Below are 27,249 nucleotides of genomic sequence, written 5' to 3'. Positions count from 1 at the left end.
CCTAGGTCTCTAGTTTTCAAAAATGCACAGGGTTGGTAGGTTTCCCTAGGTGCCGGCTGAGCTAGAGGTCAAAATCTACAGGTTGGCACTTTGCAAAAAACACCTCTATTTTCTGTGAAAAAATACGATGTGTCCACGTTGCGTTTTGGGACATTTCCTGTTGCGGGCGCTAGGGCTACCCACACAAGTGAGGTATCATTTTTATCGGGAGACTTGGGGGAACATAGAATAGCAAAACAAGTGTTATTGCTCCTTGTCTTTCCCTACATTATTTCCTTCCAAATATAAGAGTGTGTGTAAAAAAGACATCTATTTGAGAAATGCCCTGTTATTCACATGCTAGTATGGTCACCCCGGAATTCAGAGATGTGCAAATAACTACTGCTCCTCAACACCTTATCTTGTGCCCATTTTGGAAATACAAAGGTTTTCTTGATAGCTATTTTTCACTCTTTATATTTCAGCGAATGAATTGCTGTATACCCGGTACAGAATGAAAACGCACTGCAGGGTGCAGCTCATTTATTGGCTCTGGATATCTAGGGTTCTTAATGAACCTATATATCCCCGCAACCAGAGGAGGCCAGCAGACGCAACAGTATATTGCTTTCGAAAATCTGACATTGCAGGAAAAAGTTACAGAGTAAAACGTAGAGAAAAATTGCTGTTTTATTCACCTCAATTTCAATATTTTTCTTTTTCAGTTGTTATTTTCTGTAGGAAACCCTTGTAGGATCTACACAAATGACCCCTTGCTGAATTCAGTATTTTGTCTACTTTTCAGAAATGTTTAGGTTTCTGGGATCCAGCATTGGTTTCATGCCCATTTCTGTCACTGACTGGAAGGAGGGAGGCTGAAAGCACAATTTTTTTTTAAAATGGGGTATGTCCCAGTAAAATGCCAATTTTGTGTTGAAAAATTGGTCTTTCTGATTCAAGTCTGACTGTTCCTGAAAGCTGGGAAGCTGGTGATTTTAGCACCACAACCCCTTTGTTGATGCCATTTTCAGGGAAAAAAACACAAGCCTTCTTCTGCAGCCACTTTTTCCCATTTTTTTTAACAAAAACGAACTTTTCACTGTATTTTGGCTAATTTCTTGGCCTCCTTCAGGGTAACCCACAAAGTCTGGGTACCTCTAGAATCCCTAGGATGTTGGAAAAAAAGGACGCAAATTTGGCTTGGCTAACTTATGTGGACAAAAAGTTATGAGGGCCTAAGCGCAAACTGCTCCAAATAGCCAAAAAAAAGGCCTGGCACAGGAGGGGCAAAAGGCCTGGCAGCGAAGGGGTTAATATACTTTGTGCATTGCAAGAGAGTCACTTGTGGTGGAATGGCTAACATGTTCCATTGCCAGTCTGAACTTTCCGTGTTTATGTGTTGGTGTCTCAATGGTCATGTGTCTTCTCAAAGGCATGTACTTTTATAAAGAGTTTCAGTGCTCAATGAAATAAGGGAAAATTAATTTCTTTACACTACATCAGAACAGATTAGCAGTCTACCAACCAGCTACCTCTCCCCTTACTTATTGACTTCACGCTTGTCTTTGGCTCTCTATAGTGCTCCACTGCGTTTGGATAGGTTTGCGCTATAGAAGGAAATTTATTTCATCCACATGTTTACAAGTGGACAAGTGCCTACATCTCCGACACTTTCCAAAGAAGGGACATTCCACAGTCTAGCAAAGGTTGCTATTCTACCTCAGGGATCACCTCGCACTCCTTCTTCAAGTCTATTGAACTTTGTTTTGTACACAAATCTTTGATATGTTTTATAAACATGTGAGCCTGAAGCCTAATGAACCAGGTCCAGTAACCAGTGATAGTTATTGAAACATCGATATTCATATTGACTTAATATATCATATTTGCATCACTCATCTAAAATGAGTCTTTAAAAATCCCATGAGAAAAACCTCTGCCTATGAGCATTTAGCAAAATGAACATCAAGAATTGTCCAACAGCAGAGTGGAACTGAACTGAAAAATTCAGAACATACAGTTACAATTTGGTTATTTCTTACGGAATCTATCATTTACCAGACAATTCTTACTTTTGAACTTCTTCTGCAGTTTGAAGGTGAGCAACGATGATGGTCAGATGCACTTTTTCCACAGGAATTAGAGCTCGTAGTAGTTGTGCTTCCTTGGTCACTATAAGTTCCTTAACATCTTCGATTTTATCTAAAATCTATGACAAATTTCATGGTAAAGATTAGAAGGAAAATACAGATGAAATATTGTGGCAGAAACTTTTATATAGGAACATTTTCTTTTGGAGCTCTGAATGAATTATTTTCTTTTTTGTACTTCAAAAGTAGCGCATAAAACAAGACACATTCACTTGAATTCTATCAAGGCTTGGGATGAGATTATATTTCCATTATTCCACATTTTTAGAAAAGGCAACTCACTAACTTCCCCTTGCTTCTATTTGCAGAACAATAAAGTAAGCGTGCTTCATCTTGAAGACACCCTACCTTACATGCGGACGTGTGTAACGTTTCTTGCACTAGCTTCCTAGGGCAGTCAGGTGTTATTGGCCCTCATATTTAACAACCGGGGTTTGCTTACCACTTATGTCCTGGGGTCACAAAGCTAATGTATGCAAACTGGATGTCTAAGTACTCCGCTTTAGCACTTGACTCACGCTTGTAGTGACAAGCACTTAATGATTATTCAATTAAATGGAGTAGGGCTAGTCACTGAGAATGCAGTTAAACTAACAGGAGCTCTCTTCTTTACTTGTCCAAACACACAACTAAACTCCAATGGGCTCCACCCTTCATTCTGCTTTACACACACTCCAAAGCAGACACACTCATGAAGCACCCTCCAAACACGGAGGCCACAAATCACTGCTTGGTGAGATGTACAGACTTTATGCAGAGGGTGACATTTTTAGCTCCATTGATATGCTGATAAACAGGGTTGCACCCAAACTACTGATATTGCTGCCACCGACCATGCTCTTAGTCTAAAAAAAGAAAATGGCAGTCACGTCCGACTTGATAGTTGGTCATTGGATGCCCCCTGGACATCACAACAGGAATGGCTCTCATAATTGTAAATGTGATAACACACACGTCATTGATGTCAATTCCACATCAATGATGGGAACCAGAAATTGGCATTCCAAAACGTCTGAGGAATGGGCAGTACAACTTTCCCAAATAATAATACAGCAGACTTGTGTCCTAACACTTGGCATTTAAAGCCGAATTTCCTGCTCGTCTTTTCACTTTCCACCAAACCTTTCTAAAATATTTTGGCTGAAGTTGCACAGGGCCGAGCTTGCTTCAATAACTAAAACCATAACATACAGAGAAACACGATTTGGACTGAGACCACCAGAGTGCTTAGTATCAATTTCATACAGTGAAAGATTTAATTGCTTTACAAGTATCTCATCTTTGACTCCAAGCAAATTTTTTGTAAAATTGACTGACAAACTTAATTGCTGAACTTCATTATCAATGCTAATGTTGTAGTTTATAGAATTACCTTTCCGCATATGTCTTAAGTGATGGTGTTATATGAATGAATTAATGAACTGAATAAAGTTTAAACTAACAGATGATTTAGAATTGTAAGCAATAGGGAAATAAAAATTGTTAACTCTTCCCTGAGTAGTGGTTATTTTTTATTGTTATGGTTTTACGCTGTTTTTCGTAAAATGTTTTCTTGATTATTTATGCTAGTTATTGATTCAATAGTGACTGCATGACTAGGATACTCCATGCGATTCAAAAGGTTCATCGACCTATATGCGTCCCCTTGTAAGTTTACTTACATAGTTTACTTATGAAGGACCAGGCACGCTAACAGGAGCAACAGTATCTCCACACATCTAATCTAAAATCTAGTTCATTATCTATCTTCCTTTTCTCAAGGGCTCTGATCTTGGTGCTTTTGCATATATCTGTGTATAATTCATATAAAGAGGAGATGCTTTCTATCTGGGGTTTGAATGAGAAGTAAGCAGGGGTAGTCAGGTGGCTTGGCAGAGAAATTGAGCCAGGCAGCCTTGGCTGCATGTCATAACATTTGCAGCGGTGGTTCCTACGTGGGAGTGGAGGACCGTCACTCCCCAACCCCTGACCCCCCCTCCCCGGTGCAGAAAGCATCAAAAATATAATGGTAATAAAAATATTGTATTACCATTTTATTTTTGATGCTTTCCGCCAGAAACGGAGTGAGAGGCGAGGGCAGGGAGGCACAGTGCATAACTGAGACCAATGCTCACATTGAATCAAAGGCATCATGTGTTGTAGTGATTCTTTCAATGCTGAACTGATCCAGGTTGAGGAATGTGCCTGCTCCAACTAGATGTCCCACTGTGAGCAATTCCACCCCGTTTAGTTGGTGCATGGCCTCTCTATCTAACGTAGTGCAGTTTCCCCACCAACTCGACTTGCCATTTAAAAGTACTTGCCTAGCCTTAAACTCCCCTTTTTCTACATATAAGTCACCCCTAAGGTGTGTCCTAGGTAACCCCTAGGGCAGGGCGCTGTGTAGGTAAAAGGCAGGACATGTACCTGTGTAGTTTACATGTCCTGGTAATGTAAAACTCCTAAATTCAGTTTTACACTACTGTGAGGCCTGCTGCCTTCATAGGATAACATTGGGGTTGCACTAATACATTGAGTGGTAGCTGCTGATCTGAAAGGAGTAGGAAGGTCATATTTAGTATGGCCAGAATGGTAATACAAAATCCTGCTGACTAGTGAAGTTGGATTTAATATTACTATTTTAGAAAGTGAGCATTTCTCTGCACTTTAAATGTTTCTGTGGCTTACAATCCACGTCTGGCTGGGTTTAGTTGACGCTCCTTGTGCATTCACTCAGACACATCCCAAACACAGGATACTCAGCCTCATTTGCATACATTTGCATTTTGAATGGGTCTTCCTGGGCTGGGAGAGTGGAGGGCCTGCTCTCACACAAAGGACTGCCACACCCTCTACTGGGACCCTGAGAGACAGGATTGAACTGAAAGGGGAGCTGGTGCACTTCTAAGCCACTCTTTGAAGTCTCCCCCACTTCAAAGGCACATTTGGGTATAAAAACAGGGCCTCTGCCCCACCACCTCAGACACTTCGTGGAGAAGATACCTGAGCCAGAACCTGGCTGCCCAAAGGACTCACCTGACTGCTTTTTGAAGAGGACTGCTGCCTTGCTGTTCCCCTGCGTTCTTGCTGCTCTTTTGCTTTGCTGCAGAAGTGATTTCCAAGGGCTTGGATGGAGCTTGCTTCCTGTTCTCTGAAGTCTCAGGACCAAAAAAATGTCTGTCCTGCAGCTGAAATCCCAGTGCAGTGAAAATTTGACACACCGCCTGTCAAGAATGACGCACAGCCTGCTTGCGGTGAATAATTCACCGCACGCCGAGTCCGGAACGATGCAGCCTGACTTCGCGACACAAGATCGACGCAGTGCCAGCGACGCAACCAGAACTTCAATGAAAGGTTCTACTGGATCGACCCAAGCTGACTCACAACGACGATGCCTGACCTCCTGAGAGGAATCAATGCAGCACCTGCCGTGCGGAAGAAAATTCCATGCATCGCCTACCAGAAACGATGCAGCCCCTGTGACTTCGCTCCGCAAGCCCAGGATTCCACAAATCTTCCCCGGGGCATCTGAAAAACCAGCAACCCAAAGAGGATCCAAGTCCATGCACCCAAAATCGACGCAACATCTTCCCCACATGGAAAATAACGACGCAAGTCAGTGTGCGAACGGGCGAAACCGACATACACTCACCTTTTTCCATGCATCTCCTCCTCTGCGGTCCCTTGCAAGGATCTTTCAACGCAACACAGGTACTTTGCCCTGCAAGAGACACTTGTTTCTAGGAGAACTTAAGACACTTTTTTATTGCTTTTAGTAATCTTTTAACTCTAAAGACACTTGATATCACTTTCAGTGATATCCCTACATTTGCTTATTTCATCTTTAATCATTTTGACCTGCATTTATCCAGATAAATATTATATATTTTTCTAAACACTGCGTGGTGTATTTCTGTGGTGTTATATTGTGGTATTGTATGGTTTATTGCACATATACTTTACACATTGCCTTCTAAGTTCAGCCTGACTGCTCAGTGCCAAGCTGCCAGAGGGTGGTCACAGGATAATTTGGATTGTGTGTGACTTACCCTGACTAGAGTGAGGGTCCTTGTTTGGACAGCGGGTAACGCAACTGCCAACTAAAGAACTCATTTCTAACAGTGCAGCACTGTAGTATCTCTCCAGATCTACCACTGCAAACCACCCCTTCAAATGGTAAGGTAAATGGCACCCATTGCAGCCTCAGTTCAGTCTTGTCAGTGCAGTTTTGAGTTGCATGAAGAAAGTTTGCTGCAGTGATATTAGTATATTTTGAAAGAAGTATAAGAACTCGGAGTACCAGCATCTTAATGAGTACTATTTGCCCTCCCATCGATAATGGAAGTTGGTCCACCTTCCGAGTTGCTCCATCAGTCTAGCTAGCACTGAGCTGCAGTTTTCCAACACTATTTATTGCATGTCTCTGTTGAGTTTAATCTCCAGATAGCAGACAGAAACATCCTGCCAGTGGATCAGGGAGTGAGTTGACAGTTTATGAGCCACCTGTGTTAGCAAGAACATTTCAGATTCTTACATATTAATTTGAATGGCAGATATGTTCTTGCAACATATTATTTTTGCTATGACGGGGTGCGAGGTTCATTTTGGGGTCCTTGACAAACAGCAATATATCATTTGCATAAGAGGACAATAATACTCGCTTGTTGGGAAATGTGAGCCCTTGATGTAGATGTTTGGATCGCAGCCAGGTAGCCAGTGGCTCCATGGCTAAGGCAAACAAGCATTTTCAACGCAACGGGTCTCACATTTGTTCGAGTTAGAGTTATTAGCGTTGTAAAGCAAAAAAAAAAAAAATACGCAACGCGATCGCGCTATGTCAAATGCAGCGCGATTGCGCTGCATCTAAAATAAACAGATAAAGTAGTCTGGACTCCAGGCTGAAAACATCAAGCCTAGTAGGTTTCTGGTACTTTACCGGTGCTGTGTAGGTGGGCTAAACATAGGAAAAGGCATGACATATGCATGCCTTTCACAAATGAAAGCAAGCAGATTTTAAAAGTCAAGCCCACAAACCAATGTAGGGGACTGACGTGGCATGGGCGTGGTTTAAAGCCTATAGAGAGATTACAGAATGGATGGGGCACTTTGTGCTCGCCCATAAAAAGGGGTGGGGGGAGAGTGGGGACGGGTGGGGGAGGGAGTTCCTTGTCTCGTACCCCTACCAATGGAGAATAGGTCTGAGGCAATTGTTAATGCCCGTTCTTGGCTGCGGTTTAGTGCACAGTAGGGAATAGCCAGTCTCTGCAGGAAGGCAAATAAAAAAGACCGTTTGACAGTCAAAAGCCTTCTCGGCATCAATAACTACTGATGTAGCATTTACATCTGGATGGAACTGTGGCATAATGGCAAAGAACATCTGTAGGTTGTTTAGCATAGCTCTGCCCCAGATAAAACCCGATTGTTCAGACAGTACCAAGCCAGATCTCAACAGAGGCATTCTATTACAATAATTTGTGTCAATATTTTATTATTGAGGTTTAAAAAGCATAGCAGTCTGTAGGATTTGCACAGCTGCCCGTCCCTATCAGGTTTAAATGTTGCAGTGATAAAGTCCTCTCTTATGGTGGTGGTGGTGGAAGGGCATTCTTTGTTTTCCACTGCTTTTTGGTAGAGTGTGGCAAGGTGAGGTGCCAAAATTAGCTTATATGCTTTAGAAAACTCTGCTTTGAGACTGTTGTGGCACTGATTGTCCCATTCACCAAGCTTACAATAGTTGCACTATTTCCTAAAAGTCCATAGTTTTAAGTAGATATATTCCAGTCCCCCTCCACCCAAGCCAGTGCTAAGCTGTCAAGGTTCAGCACTAGACGTGATCTGGCCTCTGTAATGGGATGCATAGTATTCTCGAAATGCTTGGACTAGGTCTGTCTTATCTGATATTGTATCCTCAGTACTGACCTTAAGGGAACGTATTGTGTCCTGAATGTGCGCTTTTCACAGTAGCGATGAGAGTTTTGCGCGAGGATTGTTCTTCCCCATATAGGCAGGCTGCATTGTCTTTAGTTTTGTATTTTAGTTTCCCGTCCATACAGTCCTTGATCTCCTGAGTGGCCATGTGTATTTCAGCTAGTGTGCATGAATTGTGGAATAGTGCATATGTTGCTTCTAGCTGTCGGAGCCTGGACTTCTACTTCCAACTTCATACAGATTGAGTTTGGAACTCCAATATATTTGCTTATGGCAAAACCTTCAAAACCCCACTTGTATGCTTCAAATGCTTCCAGATCATGGCAAAGCTCAACACAGACTGTATTAGTCTCAAAGCAAGAATGGGTGTTGTGTACTCTTTCCTGCTCATACCTCTCTCCACATCTCTCTCAATCCCTGCTTCTCAATCATCCATCATAATATCTTAGCAGGTTTTGGGTGGTCACTGTTTGAGTTTTTGATGGGTTACTGTTACTTTGATGGTGGGGGCTTCATCTTCAAGGGTCGAGCTTTGGGTCTTAGCTTTTCCAAGGAGGTCCGCAATTTGTCCAGTCAGTCCTTCAGCAAATCCATCCATGCATTTAAGTGGCCTATTTTGGTAGCAAGCTCAACAAGAATTTAATTTCAAGTAGGATTGACTTGATGTCTTGCACTGGCTGCAGTATGACAGCCATTGGTGGAAGGGGCATGGCTGATCAAACTGGAGTTTGCTCGGTCTGGGGTTGTTTTTGTCCATTTTGCCCATTGTGTACTTCAGAATCTAGGAGGGTTTTGCAACTTTGCACCACAGTGTCCCCCGGGAGTGCCCTGTGGTAATCACTCCAGGAGGAATTGAAAGGGTATTCAGACTGTCTTCCTCGCAGCACCTATTCGTCTGCAGGTGGGGCAAGTCCACCCAGTGCACCTCAGTACACAAAGCAGCTGTCCAGAAATCTACATGAACTGTAAAGGCTTAACAGTATCTTCATCTTAGTCAGAAACTCACAGCTCAAAGTATGGTCAAAGAGGTAAAAATCAATATGTGACGGCATTGGTCTGAGGAAGCCTTCATGTGCATCGTGTTGGTAGGCCCAGGTCTAGTCGATATTGGTGGATTTTGGGCTATGTTCCTGTTTGCCCTACCAGAAAAGATGCACACCCCAGGGTTGAACCAAGGATCAAGTGGTGGGGGTGGAGCCCCCCTATCGCTTCCTCTACTTTCAGGAGGAATATGCATCAAGGCTGGTGTCCAGCTGTCCCCTGAGGGAGTAGCAATGGGATTTGGGAGAGGTTGGGAGTCACCCCTCCCTACTCATCTGCTGGTCTAGGGGGGTACCGCTCCTCGTGTTCTACACCCGGTGAGGCCATCTCAACTTGAGCATCAAGGGATGCCACCTACGTAGCTTCAGCTGCTCTCACAGTAGCAGCAACACTCACACCCAAATGGCTCTAGCAACTCCAGGAGTTGCTTCCAGAGAAGAGCATGTAGGATTTCTTTGTGGCGGACGAGACAGAGCTTCACATTAGGTGGCCATCTTGGCTTGTGCACAGCCCCATTTACAGCGATCATGACCTGTCACACCTGCCAAGCTTGTGTATGCAGATTTTTCTCATGGAAAGATGCCAGTGTACAATCAAATATACGCTCTCAAAATATTAGCATATTCTTTAACTACCCTCATTTTTTCACTCTATCTCAGATGCAGTGCACTTTGGGACCCTATCAAGATGGACTGTGCTGGCTCAATGCTGAGAAAGAGAGTGATTTTCTGTGCCTGTGTAAGCGAAAGTGAATGAATGTAACTCAATAGTTCTCTGGGATAGTGTGTTCTTTTGAAGGTGCTCACTGTTTCTGATCTGTACCATCTGAATATCAAGCCCTTATTCTGAGAAATATCAGGCTAAATCAAATCACTTATGGCAGGACTCTTCATGCTACTTGCAAGTCCTAAAGTGTACAAACCAATTATTGTTGCAGCAACAACCCTGCCCAATGGTGCAGACAAAAACAACTTTTGGCAACGTTTGTCAAATAGGCTAAAGAATGAAGCGAGCAACCCAGGTCTTTGAATAAAGCAAACCTTGTAAAGGGATAGGTAGCAATAGATACATGCCTGCTGCTAAATGAAGTAATAAGATTTAGGGAGGAGCTTGCCTCTTGGAAATGCTTGTCAAATTAACACTAAACAACCAGAATAGTGCTGGGCTAGTTGTAGGTGGAAGACTGCAGCAAGAGGACAAATATCGGATCTGCAAATAAAATAAATATTCACTCAAATGTAGAGGGAGACTGAATAGGATATCGATAGGGGGACAAAATACATCAAAGTCAGGTGTAAGAAGGTATCTAGACAGAGACAAATGAAGGCTGAGGTTTAGCCAAAAGAGAAATTTTAATCAAAAGGAAGACAATGGTGCAAAGGATCCTGAGAGCAGGGTACAGAAGGACTCAAACTGAGATGAAAAGTATCAACATTGCGGGCCATTATCTTAAATTACAGGCCTTTTTAAAAATAAAAAGAGGCTGGAGAACTGCAAGTGTTGCACTTTAATAGTTGGTGTTAAATTGAGTTGAACTGAAATAAGCAAGCATGTATGCCAGTTCCCCTAACAAATTTTTAAGGAGCACCATGCATTGTAGGCAATTTAGATCGGGTTTGAAATGTCACATGACCCATCATTTTACCAGACTCCCTTTTTTAGTTTAGATTCTGTCATACACCGTGACTGAGTTTCTACTTGGAAGGGCCAGGTAGGAGATATCGAATAAAATGCAGATCTCAATGACAGATATGCCAGCGATACAGTCTATTATTGCTTACAGCAATGCTACAACTCTACTTCAAGAGCGTACCGATCAAATAGGCCACTTTTATTGTACATGTTCCAACCAAAGACAAGAGTAATGATGATATAGAACACTTAAGGTAGATGGTTAGAACTTAAAAACTATGTAGTAATTACCCCCTTTTCTGGTATCAAGCAGTAAAACCATCAATAAGCCTCCTAAACAGAGCTTGAATTAGGACTCAAATACCAGCTTAAATGCATTTTATTAATGCAATTATTTTGTCTGGGACATCAGCGTGGCACTTTATGAAAGTACAAACATTTCACCACGAAATACATGTTTAGGGCCTGATGCATTAAATTCTATCGTTTTCGCAAAGCCTGTGTTTTGTAAAATCACAGGGTTTGTGAAGGCTAAAGTGTTGCGTTCAATGTACTAACACCATTTTGCAAGCTGAGAAGGACTTGAAAAACGTTCTTGTGATCTATTCCAAACTACAATTATCAAGGAGGGATAAAATGGGTATCCCATATCGATCACAGGTCCTAACGCTAGGCATCAAAGCATTGCTCTCTCACCAATACCTCAAAGAAGGTAGCAGCTGACTTGAAAAAGGAAAACAAATCCGCTTGAGAATCCTGTTGTCAAACTTGTTGAGAGCACGCAGAAGTCCAACAGTGGTTCTGCCTGCTACCCCCACTCTAGTCCCAAATGTAATTTTTATATGTATTTGAAGCAGCACACACTGCCTCGTGGTTAGGGAGCATGGACTGCTTTAAATAAAAAATGGTTTCCTATTTCATAATGCGAAAATAATGATGGTGGCCTGCTGTTCTTTACAGGCTGCCATCCCAGTGTTCATAGTTCAGTTCAAAAAATCTTTATTCGTTTAACATTTTAAAACCATAAAAGATTAAATAAAACATTAGATACAATAAACATATTAAAAGATAAATCAATAGATCAAATGCACGCAGCATAGATATCAGGCAGGTTTTTTTTTCTGATCCTCACTGCACTACTTGCAGAACTTAATACAGCAGAATAAATGCCGAAAGATTGCAAAGATTGAAGATATAAAAGAGTCGGTCTGCACTGTTTTAAACAAAGTGCAAACTGTTTCAAAAAGCGTGCTCAGGGAAATGTATATATTTTACAACAAGCATTTGCAATGCAATAGGTCTCGCAGCTATTGTTGTCGTAAATTCCTAACTAGACTTTTCTTGCCACATAAATTGTGGGCCTGCATATAACTAAAGCACTTCCAGTTACCTTCTTCCTTTATCTGCAGCCAAAAATGAAAAGGTTGGTATTTGGCATCCTAATTTAAATCTGCCATGCTATTCCAATAGAATACCACTTTCACCACCCCACCATCAGAGCTGCTGACTGGCTAACACAATCCCTAAAAAAAGACACAAGACAGCCATGGAGGAGTAACAAGAAAAATAAACTAGAAGGGTCACTCAAACACATCAAGTGTTGAAACAGTCATAGTGTAATAAGGATGTTAATTTGGCCTGAATTGTGGTCGTAATTGCAATAATGAGAGATTAATTAAACATATACAATTCTCATATAACCCAATAAAAACCTTTATCACAAATAAACTTTTGACATCAGACTGTAATGCTCAGAACTGTCCCTAGAGGCCACCACAATGAAAATAGCATTTGTAAGAATATTGTACTATGTTGATATGTTGACTGTAATGCTTAGAACACCCCCTAGAGTACATCTTTATGCAGCAAATTCCAAAAGGCAACGGCAAGGGGTTTTAAACTACCGTCTATGATTAGCCTAAATCACAAGACAAAATGGTGCTAAAAGTAATGAATATCTATAAAACGCGCTGCAAAAATGCGATATTGTGTCCCAGCATTTCAATTTATTGTTTTGCAAAAGTTCCTAATCTAAACCACAAAGTCCTGGTGAGTCTAGAGAGGATGGAGTGATGCACCAAACATACAGTAGTTATGAGGGGGGAGAGAAATACTACTTTGGATGGACCCTAAGCCCACGCTATATATTTAAAAAACAAATGTGCCAGTAGGTCAAGGAAGCAGTTCGCAGCCACAAGCCAGAACGAAAAACAAACGAAAAGAGAGAAACACTGTAGTGAGACAAAAGAAGCAGGAGAGGACGTAAGTAGGGGGCAGGAATGAGTAGCAAAAAAAGGGAAAGTCGGGTAGGGCTAACAAAAGATGGGGAAAGGTGAATGCAGGAACAGGTGAATGGTCGCAACAGAGGAAGAAGGGTGATTTCGACGCTACTAAGAACAAAAGGCCGGGCTGTCTAATTCTGGCCTAATGTCCTTGGTGGCGAAGTAGCCCCCGCCTTCCTGGCCCCCCAGGGAAACTGTCTACAGCCTTTTGTGGTGCTGGGACGCTAAGAATGGCCGTCCGTGCTACTGGGAGAGATTAGCAAATGTCCATCACTGGGAGGTGAGAAGGGGGCGATTAAGGCATTGTGGAGAGAGCGAACACGGCAGGCATTTCGGCCCCGCACACGCAGCATACCGCACAGCAGTCGGGGAGAGGGGCACCGAGGGGAAGACAGGTGCTGAAGGGAAACAAAGCAACAGCGGCAAGGAAAGGAACAAGGGAGAGACCAGAAAGAGAGAAAGCTAAAGAAAGAGGGGAGAGAGAGAAAATAATTAAAGGAGAGACACCTAGAGGGGCGGAACAAAGAGAAATGGCGAGGGCAAAGGGCGGAAGGGAGACGTAGAAAGGTGACACTAAAGAGAAACAATAGGTGAGAGAACGGGGCATAAAGGTAAACGAGGTAGTTTAACAGAGAATCATGGGAGAAAAACAGGGATGAAGTAAAGAAAGGCGACACGGTGAAGATGAATAAAGGACAAGACAGCACATGACGAAAAAGAGGGCAAGAAGGCGGCAGACAAAAAGAATGGAATGGAAAACTTAGGAGGCACAGAATAGGAGAGTGGAAGACAAAAGAAGCACAAGACGTGCTGATAGAGAGACACGGGGCAGGGGCTGAGAAACAACAGAAGGAGGGTGCGAGCAAGGTGGGGGAGAGAAGGGACGAGCAAGAGGGTGCGGGAAAGGATGACACAGAAAGAGTCGCAGCTAGCGCGAGACACGAGTGGTGCGCGAAGGAAGAACGGAAGGTGAGATGGTAAAAACACACACTGGGAAAGAGCCACGGAGAGGAAGACTACTGAAAGAGAAAAACAACAGTGAAGAAAACAGACGATCTCGTCATGACGTAAATTACTTCATCGCGCATGACGTGCGGCGGCTATTTTGAATTGGCGGAATGAATATTGTACCAGTAGCGATTTTCTCTACGCATCGGTAGTGCATAAGAAAGTCAATTGTCTTTGCACGAGGGATGCATGGGGCAGAAATAGGCGCCCTCATAAAACAGCCTCTAACTTTTGCCCTCGGTTTTTAAATGCACAGTACATGTAACCTGAGAAGAACATGATTCATAGCCCTGTTAACAAAAACAGACTGGAGCCACTGGAAACATCCAGCGCTCTGGTCAAATGCTATTAGCCTCAGAAAAAGTAGTCCCCAAGCACATGATACATTGGCACAAGTGGAAGAGTACAAGTACTAGGGGAGTGTACAACTGTGGAAAAGGTGGGACAAAGAGCAAGGATTGACCACTAGCAAGCTAGGATTTTTTAAGGACACTGAAACAAACCAGTGAAATAGCAGAGACCCCACAAAGAAGTATAGTAGAAGTATATACTAAAGTATATACAAGAGGCCTTGAATGCTCGACTTAAAAAAGACTAGATGTCAAGTGCTTTGTGCAGAAACTCCATACCATGGGCGGACTCTATTCCCATTTTTCCTGGAGTGAGTTGCTACCATAAAATGAATTGTATCAAGGCAGAAACACCTTAAAATACAACCATGATAACTAAGTAAGACATGTGTAAGATAAAACTGCAGGCATTGGTGCGAAGGGATTACTGCATAGGGGGACACTGAGCTCCTGGTCATTTATCAGTGTTCTCTTGCCTCGCTTGCAAATTCCTTCAGTAGGGTCGAGCCTGCGTATTGCTTGCGATACACTGTAGTAGTTAGAAAAGGGCTCGGAGCCCCGTCCATGTCAAGTCAGTGTCTTCATTGGTTCGTGGGCTTGCCTTTTAAAATCTGCTTGCTTTCATTAGTGGGAGGCATGCATACGTCATACCTTTTCCGGTGTTTAGCCCTCCTCGAGCACAGTGACAAAGTACTGAAAACATACGAGGCTCGCTGTTTTCCGTCTGGTTTGTGGACTACTTTTTCTCTTTTTTCGCAGCGCGATCTCGCTGGGCAGAAGTCGAGTGCTTTGCATGACATGAACCCTGTTACATAGTTAATTGCACTTTTGCCGTTTAGGTAGATAATTGCACTTTTACAGATCGGTTTCACTACGAGTGAACTGTAGCAGCGCGATCGTGCTCTTTTTTTTTTTTTTACATTTAATGAGGCAAGAAAACAACTGCTAATAGCTCTAACTCTGAGAAATGCGAGACCTGTTGCATTGCAAATGCATAATTTTTGTTGCAGCCATAGTTTTGTTAGTTTTATGGCGGTAGCGAGAATATTATTTTCAGTGTTTTGCAAGCTTAATCCTAGAGTACGGTGGCTAATTCCAATTAACTACTGTCAGGAAATTCTGCATTGGAAGTCAAGCGAAAGACAGTCAACAATCAATGCCCTATTTAAAGTGCATTCAGATTTCAACCATATTGAATATCCAAGCAGCTTAAGCCTTGATCTGATAATATCCTCGATGTAAGGAAGAACCAGTTCACTATGACAAACACTGGGGTAGTTTAAGAAGCAGCCAATACAATAATCTAAGAATTATATTCTTGGTTTGCTGCGATGCTACAGAACCAGAATAACCCCAAATAATGGAACCTTAGGTAGCTGCTCAAATGCTCTTTCAAGTATTTACTGTGAGCATCTCTATAATTGGCTGGACCCCAGTTTCGAAGTGAACCGAAGTTGGAGGTAGCCGTCTTCTTTATCTTCTGGGTCTTAAGACGAATTTGAGGTGGCCAGCTCCCATGATTATCAAATAGGATCTCTCACACAGCAAATGTGGATACTCTTTGAATCTGAATATTTTTAATGGCAAACTGTCTCGTTTTAGGGGCTCCTTTTCCCCAAATCATAAAACGTTTTTTCAGATTGACAATTAGATTCAGCCCATCCATTAAAGCTGTAAATGAGTTTAGCAGTTATTGCCGTCTGTTCACGCTGCACGCCACAAGGACAGCGTTGTCTGCAAACAGCAGGGCAGGTAATATCTTTGGTACCTCAGATTTTGAATGCAAGAGGGCATGTTCAAAACCATTTGTGTACAATGTAAACAAGAAAGGGACTGATGAAGCAGAAAATGAAGGCTTTACATTTATTAATGCGTAAACGTAGTGTGAAATAATCATGTGTGACTTTAACCGAACTAATAAAGATTGTACGGGGACAAAATGTGCCCTCAGAGTAGTTTGCCAACATTTATATGCGTGCTTTATATAACGTGGTGTATTAGAACTGCACTAATCCGACATAATCGTAAACGTGTGCTATGATTTGCTTGTTTGAAATGCTTTAGCTTAGCATGACTTTAGCGGAGGCTTCGGCCTAGTGGCCTGGTCTCACGGTTTAGATGCTCGTATTTTTCCACTGTGCTAATAAACGTGTATTTTTGCTTGAAGCTGTACTTTTCCACAGAAACCGTTCACATGCTTATCTTAAGGTTTCGTGCCAGCCTGGCATATTTTCTCTTTACTCCAAGGTCGATCTGCAGGTGCGGACAATGGAAGCTCTGAAAGTAAGCTAATTGGTATACTATGTTGCAACTTGCATACCCATCTCCAAGGATAATGTATGCTTAAGTAAAGGCTTGAGAACTGTCGTTTTTGATTGGACAATTTGAAGCTAACCTATGAACCCTCCAATGGAAGACCCTACTGGATTTGAACTGTTGTCTATAAAACCCAGGTGCACGAGAGGAAACTCTCTCTCTCCATTATTGGACATCCCGCCATCTTGTAGACTTCGTAGCTATTATGGCCCACTTTGCTGCGACGCCATTTTGAGAGACTTTGATTCTTTCTCTAATCGAGAGAAAGAGACTTTAGATGATTCTTGCCCTAGAAACTTTAACTTTGATTTGTCCCTTTGCATGAAGTAGTAGTTTTACCTTGCCGCCGTGAGGCAATTGCCCCGTCCACCCCTGCCCCTTTGCCCCGTCCTATGCTGATCGAAACGGTACCCATGCCGACCGAAGAACGGTACCTGTGAGACGAAGACTTCCTTGATTGCTGATCGTAATTGGTAAATATGAAAGGAAACTGTAAAATTGCATTGTGTTTCTTTTAGGTAACCAACTGCTGATTTTGATAAGAGCCCTAGTTAGGAGTTTTTCTAAATTAATGTTGCTAAATTGTTTTTGCATGAAGTCCCACATGCCGATGCTAATTTGAGGTTAGACGAGGATTCCATATGTCGCACGATGCAATTTGAGATCTTGTTATGCTGACTAAATGTATACAATTAGTTCATTACAGATTATCGTATTAGTGATTTGCATTGCTATTATCGAATGCCTTGTGATTCAAATGCTACATAGATTGCACTTGTTTCGACGTTATGGACAGTTATTAATGTTCATTTATGTTTATCATTTGGTGTTGAGACACATCTATATTGTGTTAGCTTTGTTAATATAGGGAAATCAAATTCACTAACTTTGAATAAACTGGTGTGGTTATTCCTGACTGAAAGGTCAGGGTTCGCCGAAATGTATTCTGGATTAATTGTTAAGTGTTATGTCGATCAAGGTATTGCTTATGTTCGTTATTGATTATTGATTTAATGAAATTGATCGATTAATAGTACAGAGAGTTCCCACTTAGTCAAAAGATTCATCGGCCTAAAGAGCGTCCGAACACAGGTAAAATTATTAGTACGGACCGCTCTATCAGTAGATGGTAGCAGAGGACGGTTACGTCTTTTGGGGACCTTGTACTCTTAAAGTACATGGTGTTGAATTAACGGTTACGCATTTTGAGACCCCACTTGACAAGTTGAGTTAGATTTTTCTTGGGTAAAACAGATTGACAGAATGATGATGGGCTAGGTCCACCGCGACTTTCCCGGGATCTCGGAACTTGCGAATGGAGAGAACGGAGGTGTGGAATCAGCGTTGGCGGTACTAGGGATGGTATGAGTGAAGTTAGGGTTTTGCGCTTGCACAGCTTATTGCCGCAGGGTGTGTGAAAAGGTTGCGAGGATTTTTCTTTTTAGAGGATAGCGGAGGTGCGACTCCGAGTGTAGAAGTAGTGAAGTCGTCGAACTTCATAGAGATAGCGGAGGTGAGACTCCGAGTGTGAGAGTAGGGAAGTCGTCGAACTTCATGTGCGTGTGGCGCTTTGTGCATAAAAAGGTCCACGTGGTTGTTGTTGTTGAGACGGGCCCTGCGAGGTCAAGAGACTCCGGAGTATGTTGATCCATGTTGTGGTCTGGGCGGTTTAGTAGGTTGATCGGGCGTGGTCAACGAGTCGGTACGTGTGTTAGGGAGTGAAAGAAACTTCGACTTCGGGCTTTGACAAGATTCTAAGTGCACTAGAACAGATCATTGACAAGTTGAGAGTAGGTCTGCGGGTCAGATTTGCTTGCGAACGAGGGGACCGAGAAAGACGGAATAGCGGACGAGGCTAGTGAAAGGTCCCTAAGGTCCTGAAGCGATTGTGTTACCCTTCCTGTAGTAAACCGACAGATCTGTTTTATTTTTTGGTAGCTCGCGATACACGCAAGAAGTTGTTACGAGAGGAGGTGAGTGAAGGAAGACTAGCCGCGAGGCTTTGTCAGCCGCAGTGTGTGTGAGTGTGACGTCACTAGGAGCCGCACTGGGATAGGTTGGTTGGAGAGAAGGGTCGCGCACGGATTGGACGCAGTCCGTGGGGCTCGATTGGAAGGGGAAAGGCAGGTGAAGAGTATTCCGGGAATTAAAGTCACCTATTGATTACAAACTTTGTGAAATAAAAGACGAGAAAATGAAATTCTTTAAAGCATTTAGGAGTGCGATGAAGGGGGAGTCATACATTAAAGCGAGCGTAGGAGAGGAGACGCCGCCCGAAGGTACACCAGCTTACATTGTAATGGAAGAGAAGGGGGTAGCTCCGTGCCTTTGGCTAAAGCAATGGCACAAGTTGACAGAGAAACATGGGAGCGTAGCGTTCCCGATACATGGGACATTCAATATAAGGATTCTAGAGAATTTGAGATTCACGATGTACGACATGAAGGTGCCTCCAAGGCCAGCACAGTTTGAGGCTCTAGCGATTTGGGAACTAATGGCCAGACAGCAACAGCAGAAGAAGTTTGAGACCAGGATGAGAAAGGTAGAAAAGACACTAGCGGATGCTAGGTGGGATAATGCACAAAAGGTGTGGAGGTCAGATGTATTGCAGGGGATAAAATTGTTTCCAGCAATTACTAAGGAAGAAGAGGAGACAGGTAAGAAAGCTACCTGTAAGACAGACAGGAAGTGTTCCAAGGATAGAGAGGACGAGGAAAAGTTGAGAAGAGAAGAGGAGTTAGAGGATGAGGAGTTAATAATGCAATTGCTGAACGACCGTCCACCACCTTATGCGGAGAATGGACAAGGTCCAAGTACCAGTTCTGCCCCTCCGGCATCGGTACAGAACAGTGAAACCCAGAGTTCAGGAGCATCATCGGGGTCTAAGGACCCGAGTTTATTGCTCACCCCGCAGATACCGCAGGTTAGGAGAATATATCCAGATGTGCCCGTGTTGAAACCAGCAGAAAATTATCAGCCGCAGATGCCAGGGTACTACAACAGTGATAACAGTGTAGGAATGATTCTAGATCCAACCGTAAGGGGAGGACAGAATGGTCACAACCAGACATTGTCATAAGCCGAATCAACCCAGTTTTTGATGCCTCAAAAGCAGATACAAGGGGGAAACGCACATACTCAGATGACGGGGAGCCAGATGGGCATGCCGGCAATGATGACCCATGCCTCAGAACATGGGAAATGGACAAAACCCAGATGCGATATCACTACCCATTACTGTAGGTCCACCGGTACCTTTGTATAGTCAGCCTAACTTAGGTATGAGCAGTCAGGGACCAATGCTGCAGAATGGGACAGAAAGAAGGTGCATAGAAAACACTCCAGGGATAACTCCGATAGCGGTTCAGCCAAATGGATCTGGATCCTTGATGGAGTTTAGTCCCATATGTGCTCAGTCAACGCTGGTGAGGTCGAGTCCCCCACTGATAATACCTCTCACATCGAACACTGAAAAGTTGCCGCAACCATCAATGGCAGTCGATGTGAACGCTACACTGATGGGGTTGAATGCACAACAGCTGACACAGTGGTTCAACAGTCTGAATTCTACACAAAATTCAGCCAGTGGGAAAGGAGAATACTATATGAATAGGGTCAGGTTGAACATGGAAGCACAAGAATTGGTGGAAGGGACTATGGGTGTGAATAGGTTAGAGTCCTACACGGAAGAAGAGCTGAGGTATCTATGTCCCAGGATTACGAAGGAAGTGAATAAGGTACATAAGAGCTTGCAGGAAGCAGCTGACAGAAACGGGGTTGACATAGACAAGATGAAACATTTGAGCAGAAGCTACAGGTTGGATTTTGGGACCACAGATTTTGAACACATGAGGTCAGCAGGCATGAAGACACACCTTAGAGAATTGCTGCAGAGTGCCCAAGTGTGGAGGTGTCTAGACAAGTGGGAAAGCAGGTGGGTAAAGAGAAAGGAAAAGAGGAGGGACAGTGCTACAGAGCATAATGAGAAAAGACCACAAAGCAGCGAGACAGTAACCATGTTACCAATGAGGGAGACAGCAGGGGGAAAATTAATACATGTACCATGGCACAGAAGCGATATTCAGTCTTTTACGGACGATTTTCCCAAACTAAGAGAGAAGCCGATTGAATGGTATCAGCAGACTGACAGGTTTGTGAAGCTTGCAAAATGTCTCTGGGAAGACCTGAATACTCTCTTTGAGATTGTGGTTCCGGCAGATTTGTGGGAGGATTGCAAAAGAGCGGTAGGTTGGCCGACAAGTGAACCAGAGAGAGACAGGGAGACGGGTGCACCATCACCTATGGTGATGAGCTTGTACTATAAGGTGATTGAGCATTTGAAGACTAAGGTACCCGCGAAAAATGTGGATTGGCAGAAGATTGATCGAACCGCCCAAGAGACTAAAGAATCGATTCATATTTACTATGAGAGGTTGTTGAAGGCATTTAAGAACTACAGTGGGACGGAAACTATAGAGGCGAAGGACATGCTCCATTTTGTCTTCAGATTTGTGGAAGGGCTGAGACCAGAGATAAGTCAGATGATAAAGTCGCATTTGATTTGCTGGCAGTCGAAACCGATTGACGAGGTGTTGAATTATGCGAAATACTGTAGCGACGAGATTGAAGTGAAACAGAAAAAGCTGAAAGAGAAGGTGATGATGATGCAGCTTAAGGCAGCTCAGACAGGTTTGCAAGGTTTGCAAGGGATGCAAGGGTTCCAACAGCAGGTACCGCAACCGCAGTCGCAGTTGCAGGGAAACATGGCGTTTCAGTCACAGGCCAGAGGCAGAGGCAGAGGAGGTTTTGTGAATAATGGTCCGGATTTGAACACTGTTGTGACGGGTGTGCAGGCAATGAAGAAGGTGATGCCGTGTCACGTGTGCGGAATCGTAGGTCATTGGAAACGCGAGTGCCCGATGGTGGTGCAGGAAGGTGCAGGTGCAGGTGTAGGTGTAGGTGTTGGTCAGCAAAACAATGATGTCAATGCATTTCAGACAATGAAAGGACCGAAAATGAGAGGTCCAAGCCCAAATTTTCAGACCATAAATCAATTGCAGGGATTACAACCTATGCAGCCGCAGCAGATGCAGATGCCTCGTATGCAGATGACGCAAATGCAGCCAATGCAACAGCAGTTACCTATGGTACCTAATCAGCAAATGCAAATACCCTTGGCACCAATGAGTCAGCAGCAAGTGATGGTTCCTCCACAGGTCTCGGGTCAGGTAATGAGTACAAATGGCACCGTACAACAGTTCCCATTACACAGTGAGAGTGGAATAAACAATGTATGGGAGAGTGAAAGTTCAGAAGAAGAAGGAGATTGTGTGCTTGCAGCATCCTTGGAAGTTGATCAAAAGGGTCCGTACGTAGAGGGAAGAGTAATGGGTCATCGTGTCTCGTTCTTGGTTGACACGGGAGCCACACGTTCAACTGTTAAGAGCAGTGAAGTACCAAATTTGCCACTCTCAGGGAGGACAGTTCAAGTGGTGGGAGTAGCGAACAGACATCTGACGAACACAATTACAGATCCGGTACCAGTCAGCATCGGTAACTATCAAGGGGTACATCAGTTTGTGGTATGTGACTCAAGCCCGATAGCACTGTTAGGGAGAGACCTATTGTGCAAATTGGGTTGTTCGATCATGTGTTCGAACGAAGGAATTACAATACAGACGAGCAGTGATGGGGAAGAAGAGGACAGTGTAGAGGGGGATGAGATGGAAACTGTAGATGAAGAGTTTCCTCTGATTTGTCTTTTCCCGATGATAACTGAAGAAGATATTCCAGCCGAATTACGGGAGACAGTCGGAAAGGAAGTGTGGGATATGACAGGGAAAGAGGTGGGATTGATGAAAGGAGTGGAACCAGTGAAGGTGACTGTAAAGCCCAATGCAATCTTTCCCCAGACCCCACAATACCACATGCCACAAGACACCCTCATGAAAGTTGCTCATCTTATTGATGAATTTGTAAAACAGGGGGTACTGAAAGAAGTGTTAAGCAGTCCATGTAATTCGCCAATAATGGGACTAATAAAGCCGAGTGGAAAGGTCCGACTCGTGCAGGACTTGAGGAAAATAAATGACATCATAGTCAAATGCTGCCCAGTAGTACCGAATCCAGCTGTGATAATGTTCCAGGTCCCTTGCGATGCCGAGTGGTTCTCAGTCATCAATTTGTCACAAGCGTTCTTCTCGGTGCCTCTTCATGAGGACAGCCAATTCCTCTTTTGTTTTAAATTCCTAGACAGAGTGTACAGTTGGTGTCGAATTCCTCAAGGGTTTTCTGAGTCACCGTCAATATTCAATCAGATCCTAAAGAAAGACCTGGAAGCATTAGAATTGCCATTCGAGTCAACCCTAGTACAGTACATTGATGACCTACTGGTTGCATCAAAGACAGAAAGTGGCTGCACAGCCGATACCATTGCTCTGTTGAATCATTTGGGCAGAAATGGACATAAAGTATCTCTTTCCAAATTACAGTTCTGTCAGAAGAAAGTGAAATACTTGGGTCACCAGATAGAGAAAGGGTCAAGGAGAATAATGAAGGAAAGAATAACGAGTATACTCCAAATGAGTCCACCAAAGACAAGGAAGGAGGTGAGGAAGTTTTTGGGAATGGTGGGTTATTGTCGCCAGTGGATTCCCAACTTCTCGACTCTAGCAAAGCCTCTACTGAAACTGACCCAGAAGGATGCATTGGATGAAATTGAGCTGAAAGGAGATGAGATGGATGCTTTTGTTGAACTGAAAGAATGCATGTGCAGGGCTCCAGCTTTAGGTATGCCTGACTACACAAAGCCTTTCACATTGTTTTGTCATGAACGTGATGCATGTTCTTTGTCTGTCTTGACCCAAGCCCATGGTGGCGTAAACAGACCAGTAGCGTATTTTTCAGCTACTTTGGATCCGGTCGCAGCAGCACTCCCAGGGTGTTTGCACGCCGTAGCAGCAGTTGGTATCAGCCTCACTCAGAGTGAAGGAATAGTGATGGGACACCCAGTAACAGTCATGGTCCCTCACTCAGTCGAGATACTTTTGACCCGCTCCCGAACGCAGCACATGACTGGAGCAAGACTCACAAGGTATGAAACGATAATTCTGGGCTCACCGAATGTGCAGCTGAAAAGGTGCACTACGTTGAATCCAGCAACGTTGCTCCCTGGAGAAAATGCTGAAATTGAGAACACTGAAGACGTCGAGCATGACTGCCTTCAGGTGACTGAATTTTGCACAAAACCTCGACCGGACATTAAGGATACTAAGCTTGATGAAAATGACCAAATTCTTTTTGTTGATGGTTCATGTCTAAGAGACGGGATGGGGATTTTGAAAGCAGGATATGCTGTATGTACTGTAACAGGGGTCTTGGAAGCGGGATGGCTTCAAGGAGTCTATTCTGCACAAGTAGCAGAACTTGTAGCCCTTACCAGAGCATGTCAACTGTCTGCATTGATGAAAGTCACCATTTACACTGATAGTCAATACGGGTTTGGGATTGTGCATGATTTTGGACAACTATGGTCACAGAGAGGTTTCCTGACTTCTTCAGGATCCCCAGTGACGAACGGGGAAAGGATAAGGGAATTGTTACACGCCATTCAAGTGCCAGCTGAAGTTGCAGTGGTAAAGTGTAGTGCTCACACGAAAGGACAGGACTATGTTTCTCTGGGAAATGCATATGCGGATCAAGTCGCGAGATTTTGTGCGTTGAACTGTATATTACTCAGAGATGAATGGAATTCAATAAGTGAGCCAGAACTAGAACAAGCTGAAGCATTTGCCTTGAAGGTCGTAGATACAATAGATTAACTAAAAGCACTGCAGAATAACGTCAGGGAAGATGAGAGAGATTCCTGGATTAAATCACAATGTATAAAGAGACAAGACGAGTTATGGGTTTCACATGAGGGAAAATTTGTTTTGCCAAACAGTCTCTTATCACAGCTTGCGCGGTTCTATCATGGGCAAGCTCACCTAGGGAGAGATGCCATGATAAGATTGTTCAAAACTGATTGGTTTAACCCCAGATTTCGTCAAGCTGCAGAAGAAGTTTGCCATCGATGTGTCACTTGCCAGCAGATGAACCCAGGAAAGGGAACAGTTGTAAACGCGAGCCACATTGGTAGGGCAAGCGGGCCTTTTAGTCGAATGCAGATGGACTTCATTGAGATGCCTGTGCATGGGGGTCTAAAGTATGTGTTGGTGATTGTGTGCATTTTTAGTCATTGGATTGAGGCATACCCCACACGTAGAAATGACAGCCTTACAGTTGCGAAGCTATTGTTGAGGGAGTTGATACCATGTTTCGGATTCCCGATCTCTTTAGAATAAGATAGGGGAAGTCACTTCAATAACGAGGTGATAAAGTTACTTTGCGAAGCGCTGAACATTGAGCAAAAGCTGCACTGTAGCTATCGCCCTGAAGCCTCAGGACTGGTGGAGCAGATGAATGGTACACTGAAATCAAGAATGGCGAAAATATGTGCATCGACAAATTTGAAATGGCCTGACGCATTGCCCTTAGTGCTAATGTCAATGAGGAACACCCCTGATAGAAAGACTGGATTGTCTCCGCACGAAATTCTCATGGGCAGGGCTATGAGACTTCCTGCAGTTCCCGCAAATGCGCTTTTGAATATTACAGATGATATGGTGTTAGACTACTGCAAGGGTCTGGCTGACGTGGTTCGCTCTTTCTCTCACCAGGTGGAAGCGACCACCTTGCCACCGATCCAAGGTCCAGGACACGCACTGAAAGCAGGTGACTGGGTCGTGGTAAAGAAGCACGTGAGAAAGTCGTGTCTGGAACCCCGTTGGAAAGGCCCTTTCCAAGTGATCCTGACGACAACTACCGCTGTGAAGTGTGCGGGGGTTCCCAACTGGATTCACGCCAGTCACACAAAGAAGGTGTTGTGTCCCACAGATGAAGAAGTTGAAGCGCTGAAACTGCCAGTGCCTGACAAAACAGTGCTGAGACAGAGCAAAACCGAACTGAAAGCAAACAGGCAGAAACGGGAGAGAAAGAGATATTCTCTGAGGACGAAGAGACCAACTCGCTTGGGGGAGACCAAGGAGAAAGTTCAGACAGCGACAAAGAAGCTGAAGGTGACAGAGAACTGGAAGCAGCTGAGGGTAGCAAAGAGCCTGAAGCAGCTGAAGGTGACAAGGAGCCTGAAGCAGCTGAAAGTGATAAAGAGTCTGAAGAAAGTAACGGTGACGAAGGGCTTGAAAGAGGTGAAAAAGAAGGAGAGCCTGATCAGAGGAGGGCTTTCCCAGAAGCAGACGATACAGAAAAAGAAAAAGAGAATGTGATTGATTCCCCAGAAGGAGGGGACAAGGCAGAACAGAACGAAAAAGTTCAAGCTTCCTCAGAAAAGATCGCAGGTCCATCAAATGGACACGGTGCAAAGAGAAGACTAAGTATATCACCAATAAAAGAAAGGACTAAAGAAGGTTTGAACGACGGAGAAAGGCCAAAAGTGAAAGAGAAAAGAAAGGAAGTAACTGTTGTGGAACAATCCTCAAGTGAAGAAAAAGACTTGACAAAAGAGGAAAGTACCAGTGAAGCAGAATCCAAAAGAGAAGTAAAATTGAAAAGGAAAAGGATACCAAACAGGAGATATTCCGGTCCTGAATGGGCATATGTAGTCAATGACGATTGGACTGACGAGTTTGTATCTCTAAGCATCGAGAACGAAGAAGAAGAAGAGATACCAATAGAAAAGAAAAGTTTTATGGACTCTGTTGATTGAAAGGGTAATAAATGATATTGCTTGCTACAATCTAACGTGAAACAAACAACTAGCTGAGACATTGTTAAACCGGATGAGACATTTGCTAAATCGATAAAGACTGAGTTATTGCCGAATTGAGACAAATGCTGCTAACCGATAAGTGACTGGCCTTTTGAAGAAGACGGTGTGAACATTGCGCTCGCTCAGCTTTGTAACTGAATTGCTAAATAGTTTCTTTTATAGGTGCTTCCAGCTCTCTGATTCTATATAGATCATGACGCAAAACAGTAGAAAGAAATATTGTAAATATGTGTGTATAGGCTTGATAATTGCATGCGTACTAATAATAATGGCAATAGTGCTTGGAATGCATGGAAAGGGTGAGAATGAGAATATTGAGGCTTCTACTATTGCTCCTGTTACTGTCACTGAACTAACCGCATTGAAAAGATTAGAAATAGATGAGAGGCTCTTGCATGATAGGAAGGAGCTTTCGTATAACGTTTTCTATCGCTTGCTAACAGAATATGTTGAGACTATGGATGCAAAAGATTGTTATGTGTGTAAACAGATACCGACATCAGTGAAGGAAGGGGTGACATATCACCACATGCCTCTTACATACGGGATTACGTGTAGTATAGTAATGTCTAGGTTTTATGGTCAAACTAACATACAGTATTTTTACTCAAATTATGATGTTACCTTTGCATATGTTCCTATAATAGCGCAGCTAAGCCAGATTGCTAAAGATTGGGATGCTAAAATAATGAGGGAATTTTTCGAGCCAATGCAACCTTTTGAAACGGCTCACGCTCATAGGGAAAACCTTACCTGCT

General features: G+C 43.4%; 1 protein-coding gene across 1 annotated transcript in view; it reads right to left on the bottom strand.

Annotated features, from left to right (window-relative positions):
- Positions 1 to 27,249, bottom strand: part of LOC138276099 (uncharacterized) — a 233,974-nt gene that overhangs the window by 115,144 nt on the left and 91,581 nt on the right. The window contains exon 6 of the mRNA XM_069219156.1: positions 2,052 to 2,188. Coding sequence (XP_069075257.1) covers positions 2,052 to 2,188 — 137 coding nt within the window. The remainder of the gene's footprint in view (positions 1 to 2,051; positions 2,189 to 27,249) is intronic.

Source organism: Pleurodeles waltl, chromosome 2_2, assembly GCF_031143425.1.
Source record: "Pleurodeles waltl isolate 20211129_DDA chromosome 2_2, aPleWal1.hap1.20221129, whole genome shotgun sequence".
Taxonomy (NCBI): Eukaryota; Metazoa; Chordata; class Amphibia; order Caudata; family Salamandridae; genus Pleurodeles; species Pleurodeles waltl.
The sequence above is the reverse complement of the archived record's forward strand: the minus strand, read 5'-3'. Positions and strand labels throughout refer to the sequence as shown.